This window comes from Orycteropus afer, unplaced genomic scaffold (genome assembly GCF_000298275.1).
Source record: "Orycteropus afer afer isolate SDZICR_OR568_19922 unplaced genomic scaffold, OryAfe1.0 scaffold00020, whole genome shotgun sequence".
NCBI lineage: Eukaryota > Metazoa > Chordata > Mammalia > Tubulidentata > Orycteropodidae > Orycteropus > Orycteropus afer.
The window spans coordinates 3,936,819-3,943,512 of NW_006921607.1; the positions used below are offsets into that span (position 1 = coordinate 3,936,819).

General features: G+C 45.0%; 1 protein-coding gene across 1 annotated transcript in view; it reads left to right on the forward strand.

The window, feature by feature from the left end:
• The first annotated feature begins 437 nt into the window (after window positions 1–437).
• LOC103191816 (signal-regulatory protein beta-1-like) overlaps window positions 438–6,694 on the forward strand; it is a 21,543-nt gene continuing 15,286 nt past the window's right edge. The window contains exon 1 of the mRNA XM_042783592.1: window positions 438–510. Within this exon, the coding sequence (XP_042639526.1) occupies window positions 438–510 (73 nt within the window). The remainder of the gene's footprint in view (window positions 511–6,694) is intronic.

The window sequence follows — 6,694 nt, forward strand, 5'->3', positions numbered from 1 at the left end:
GCAGTGCTGGCCCTGTGGGGCTCTCCTCCCGACTCCGGCTGTGCAGCTCATCTGAGCCCAGATGTTAGGCTGGTACAGAAAGCTGAACACACACTCCACCATGGCGCAGTTCTGGGTTAGAGGCCTTCACCCAGGCCGTGTACTCAGGGCTCCTGGATAAGGAAGGGCCACAAATGCCTCTGAACGGTGTGTTAGGTCCAGGGGACAGAGCCTGGGCACTGCAGGAGTTGTCCAGGATCTCTCTTTGAAACCCTTCTCTCAGTAACATCTTAGACTGTGCCTTGTTCTTATTTCACAATCTAGAAGTAGGAACTGCCAGAATCCCACAGCCCTTTCCTCTGATTATAATCACTTCCTCTGTATCTCTCTCCAAAGAGCAGAGTCCAGAACCTCCCCTAAACAACAGTGGCCCAGAGCAGGCTCCAGGCACCACCACAATGCCCGTCCCTACCCCCCAGCCCCACCTGCATCTGCCTTCCTTGCTGCTGCCTCTGCTGCTGGGACTCAGAGGTGAGTCTGGCCACCCTTGGGCATCACTGGGCTGGGATGCTTACCTGAGCCTGAGCTGGACAATGGTACATTTCTGCCCTTGGCAGTGGGGCAGATGGGTGTCTGTTCTTTACCTTCTGTCCCTCTTCTTCTTAAACAACTCTACAGTCCCCAGGCCTGTCTCTCCTCTGTCTCTTTCTCTTTAAGACCTTTTCCCAAATGGTTGCTTTTATGACAAACAACTCCCAAAGACATCCCTCTAGAAGTCTTACTTCTGCGCTCAAGAGGTCTTTCTGCTTGGAGGGGTCCTTTCCTCTCCCATGCAGGTCTAGGCAGGATTTCCCCAACAGGAATTCCAGTCCCTTGTCCAGTCCTTCCTCATCTCCCACAGAGTCACTGGGTGGAACTTGGCTGCTGAATGAAAGGTTAGTGGTTGAAATCCACCCAGAGGTACCTCGGAGAAAGGCCTAGTGACCGACTGAAAGATCACAGTCATTGAAAATCCTACGGAGCACAGTCCTACTCTGACACACATGGGATCACCATGAGTCAGAATTGAGGCTACAGCCACTGTTTATTGCTATTGACTTTTTATTTCACCTCCCACACTCCTCACACCCTGTGATGACGTCATGATCCCCTGGGTCTTAACCTGCAGGAAATGGCACCATCCTGAAAGAGGAAGTGAGGGTGCAGCTTCGGGCTCTTTGGGCTTGCTGAGGACCCTAGCACCTAGGAGGCAGGGCTGCCTACAAACATACCCACATACATATGTGTGTAGAGATTTGTGTGTGTGTGTGTGTGTATGTGTGTATTTATGCTGTTGAGTTGATTTTCCAGTACTTCACTATGCTCTGAAACAAAGGAGAACAGCTCCATAAGGTTTTCTGGGCTGTAATCTTTATAGAAGCAGATCACCAGGTCTCTCTTCTGTGGAACCTCTGAGTGGATTTAAACTGCCAACCTTTTCATTCGCAGCGGAGCATGTAACCATTGTACCACCAAGGCTCCCATGTATCTGTATATCCGCATATATATATATTTTACTCCTTGCCATGGTGCTGGACTCTTACTCATGAGATGGTGATCTCACGTGTGTCACAGTAGAACTGCGCTCCATAGGATTTTTATTGGTTGATTTTTCAATGGTTGATCCCCAGGTCTTTGTTTAAGGCCCTTCTGGGTTGACTCAATCCTTTAATCTTTTAGTTAGTAGCTTACTGGGTTAACTGCTTGTCCCACTATGGGATGTGTGTGTGTGTGTGTGTGTGTATTGTAGATACTATACCATACTATATTATTAAAAAAAAAACCTCCGTTGAGTTGGTTCTGACTCATAGTGACCCTGCCTTGGGTTTCCAAGGCAGTATCTCTGTGGAAGTAGATTGCCGTCTTCCTTTTGAGAAGTGGTCAGTGGATTTGAACTGCCAGCCTTCTGGTTAGCAGTCAAATGCCTTAGGCATTATGCCACCAGTGCTATTATATTATATATGGCATAATTAAATATATATGTAATATTATAAATACATGTTTTTCTAATAGCTGATTTATATATGTAACACAACTATTATATATATGTATGTATATATAAACCAAAAAACTAAACCAAACTCACTGCCGTCGAGTCGGTCCCCACTCATAGTGACCCCTTCTTGGGTTTCCGAGGTGGTATCTCTACGGAAATAGATTGCCCAATCTTCCTTCTGAGGAGTGGCTGGTGGGTTTGAACAGACAGCCATCTAGTTAGCAGTCAAATGCCTTAGGCACTACGCCACCAGAGGTACTTTTGGTCCAATGGGATTGGATAGCTAGCTAGTGATGTAAATAAGATGCATGGCATGTTTGTGAGGCTGAGACCCTGAATATAAAGTATATAGAACCCTAACAAGGGGATTGGTCAGTGTTGCCATCTTGCTAGGCTTAAAATGAGTATCTCAGAGGCAGAAAGTAGGAGCCTCAGTATCACCAAGAAGAGGAGACGGGAGCAGAGTGCATTCTTTGGACCCAGCGTCCCTGTGCTGGGAACTTCCTGGTACCAGGAGACAGAGAGAGCAATGACACCGGTGTTGGCAAGAAGCAGTGGCAGGGAAATGGCAGCAGCAGAGTTAGCAGAACCACAGGACTGGTGAGCCAGGACAGTGGCCTTTCTGGCCCATGGAGCAGGACAGTTACAGTGGGTGTGCTGACCCTGGCAGCGAAAGAACTGAGTGCCTTCAGGCAAGAGGCTTGTTGGCAGGTTGGCATGCCTCTGGGCACTCATCTGCAGAGCTACAGAGCGTTGTTACACTTGCCTGAGCAGGACAGAGGCCAGGCCAGCCCAAGAGGCCTGAGGGGCTGAAGGGCTGAGAGGCCAAGAGAGTCATGCTTATGGACACAGCCGAGAAGAAGCTGAACTGACCAAAGAACTGTTTCCTGAGTAGATCCTGCATCGTAGCCTACTTCTTTAATAAACCTCATAATTGTGAGTATGGTCCAAGTTCTGTGTGGCTATTGTAATGAATTATTAAATGCAGCAAAGAGGTAGAAAGTGCTGTGGGAAGGATGGTTGGTATCAGAATTGGCAGACCCTGCCTCATAGAAATCAGTTTTTGACCAATGCTGCTGCTGATGATTCTGCTCCCGTGTGAAATTAGAGGAAGTCAGATGCCACACCCACCATGCCATGTTTACAACTACTAGAAAACACTGGTAAATACAGGCACACCTTGGAAATATTGTGTAGGCTTGGCTCCAGACCACTGCAAAAAACAAATATCGCAATAAAAGGAGTCACGTGAATTTGTTTCCCAGTGCATATAAAATTTATGTTTACAGTATGCTGTAGTCTATTAAAAGGAGCTCTGGTGGTATAGTGGTTAAGGCATTAGGCTGCTAACCTAAAGGGTAACTGGTTCGAACCCACCAGCTGCTCTGTGGAAGAAAGATGGAACAGTCTGCTTCTGTAAAGGTTTACAGCCTTGGAAACCCAATGAGGGTAGCTATGAGTCAGAATTGACTCTATGGCAATGAGGGTTTTTTTTTTTTTTTGTAGTTTATTTAGTGTGTAGTAAGAATATGAAGAAGTTTGAAATACTGTGAGAATTACCAAAATGTCACACAGAGACATGAAGTGAGCACATGCTGTTGGGAAAATGGCACTGATAGCCTTGCTCAAGCAGGGTTGCCACAAACCTTCAATTTGTGAAAAATGCAATATCTGCAAAGTGTAATAAATAAGATACACCTGTAGTGCTTTGGGACATTATTAAGTCACCCAGAACCCAGCATTCCAGGATTCCACTCTTGATGTGGGCATTTCTCTTGCCCGTCCCTTCCCTTCTCCCTAGAGCTGGCCCCTGACACCCAGGGCAGACAGGAGGGCACCCTTCCTCATCTTAGCAATGCCAGCAACTCAGCTGAGAGGCCATCTAGTAAAGTGATTTAAAGCACAGATATTTTTTGAAGCCAATCTGCCAGGGTTCAATTCCAAGTTCCATCACTTACAGGCTGTTAGACTTTGAGCAAGTTACTTGTCTTTACAATGGGGAGAAATAATAAAGCCTTTCTAATAGGGTTGTAGAAAAAATTAAACAAGTTAGTTAATATATTTAGATGTTTAGAGTAATGCATGGTGCACAGCAGCTTTTATGGAAGCTTTGGCTGTTGTTGGATCCTTCCAGGGTTTAGTAAATGCCAATGCATAAAAGTGGCCCCGCTGATTGTGACCCTTATAGAGCACTTGCTCTGTGTCCTGGACAAGCCTAAGTCTTCATTTAAAGCTCACAGCAATCATGGGAAATGAAAATGGTCCCTGACATTTACAAAAAGGACAAAGAATGCAGAAAGTCATAGCTTTGGCTCATCGACTCTGGAACCAGGCCTTAAGCCCACTCAGCCAGTACAGGACCTCTCCTACTGGACCTTCGGAGGCCCACGGTGTGTTTCATTCCTTTTCTTACATGTACGACGTTCGTATGAAGTCCACATGTGCACCATGTATTGGGAGGAGGAGAACCAATGTTCCTTGAGTGTCAACCACTTGCCAGACTATGCTGAGCTCTTTATCTGCATAAACTCATAAATCAGTAAAGCAAAACATGAGATGGCTACTATCTCCACTGGACAGATGAGGAAAATTGTGTCCATAACTGATGACGAGTTGCCACTGGGTTGACTGACTCATGGTGATTTCACGTGTGTCAGAGTAGAACTACGTACCACAAGGCTTTCTTTTAAAATTTATTTTATTTTTGTTGTTGTTGAGGGTATACACAGCAGAATGTACACCAATTAAACAGTTTTTCACATGTACAATTCAGTGACATTGACTCATTCTTTGAGTTGTGCAACCATTCTCACACTCCTTTCCTGAGTTTTCCTCCCCAATTAACATAAACTCACTGCCCCCTAAGTTTCCTTTATAATTTTTCCAGCTGCTGTTGCTAATTTGAACCCATATAAATTTTAAAAGAACACAATGCTCAAGCCAGACATTCTTTACTAGTTAAGGTCAACTAAAAAACCAAAAAAAAAACCACAAAAAACAGACCCACTGCCATTGAGTAGATTCCAACTCATAGCAACCCCCATTGGTTTCCGAAGCAGTAAATATTTACAGAAGTAGATTGCCCCATCTTTCTTACATGGAGTGGCTGGAAGCTAAACTACTGCTCGGTTTTAAGACTTCAGGGGATGTTTTTGATTTAAAGTTAGAGTATCTCAGGGCAATACATCCAGTTTCCATGGCTCCAGAAACCCTAGAGTCCATGGGACTTTGAAATTCTGTTCTGTGTTTTTCCTCTTTTGATCAGGATTCTTCTATAGAAACTTTGATCAAAATGCTCAGTAATGGTAGCTGGGCACCATCTAGTTCTGGTCTCATGGCAAAGGAGATGGTTTTACATACAGGAAATTAGCCACACATTCCATATCCTCCTCTTATTCCTAACTCTCCTTCTTCTTCTGTTACTCCAGGAAAATAGAGACTAATTGTTGAACCTTGAAAGACCACTTGCAAGCTTTTAAGCCCCCAGGCACTATGCAAAGAAGGAGGAGGTAGAACAGAAGCATCAAACACATTATTAGCCCAATTCACTGGGATGTTCAATCAAACTATGACCCTAAGTCTCCAAACCAAGGAATGAGTAGATCACCAGGCCTTTTTTCCAAGGTACCTTTGTGTAGATTTGATGCCCCATCCTTCGTTTAGCAGCCAAACAATAATCTGTTTGTGCTACCCACAGACTCCTCAAATGAATTACTCAAGTCCAAAACTTGTCAAAGGAGTATGTGGTAAGGAGCTTGGGTTTTGAATCTACACCTTCCTGGGTGGCCTCTGCAGGAGGTTTGAGAGTTTGGAGGCCCAGAGCAGGAGGAGTCCTGTTGGGCCTTAGATAGAGGATTATAGGAGGATTCCTTCTGGGGCAGAAACTTCTAACTGAGTCACAGTGTCTCTTGATGGAAATGCTGATGGCCCCTTGGTACTCATAGATGAAAATGCCTGGGGAGTGACATGGCTCTGTAAGAGCCCCCCATCTGAGCTGCCAGAGCTCTGGAGCCCCTAGAGTTGGAATATTCCTCCTTGCATCTTCCTGAGGCCCTTTGTGATAGATGCAGAGGGGATGTGCAAGAGGAAGGGAGTCTAAAAGTGTTACACAGATCCTGCACGCACTGGCTCGCTCCCTCCTGTGACACGTTATTTTCTTATTTGTTGTCTTGGATTGATGGAGGTTTTTCTTCTTTCTCTTTTTAAATGTACTCATATTTCTGGCTTGTCAACACAACTCAGATCATGTCACGCTTCTGCTGAAAACTGTTGGGTAGGTCCAAGTTTTCTTAAAAACATAGTAACTTCAGCAGCAAAACTTCCTTGGTTTGGTGATTTAGGGTCATGGTGTCATGAAATAGCCCAGTGAGTTGACCTTGTAACTGTTTAGTGCTTCTGTTCTACTCATAGGTCCTTGCTTAGTGCCTGGGGGCTTAAAAGTCTGCTAGTGGCCATCCAAAGTACAATAATTGCTCTCTATTTGCCTAGAGAAACAGAGGAAGAAGGAGAATTAGGAATATGAGGAGAATATGGGCTCTCTCCTTCATTGGTCTTATTTCTAGCCAAATGTTTTTCAAAGACCTGGTCTACCAAGATGCTGCAAGAGAACAAGGTTTCCTCCCTGCAGGGCCAAAGTTTCTTTGCCATTAGTGTCCATTAGTACCTTTATGATCCTGAGAA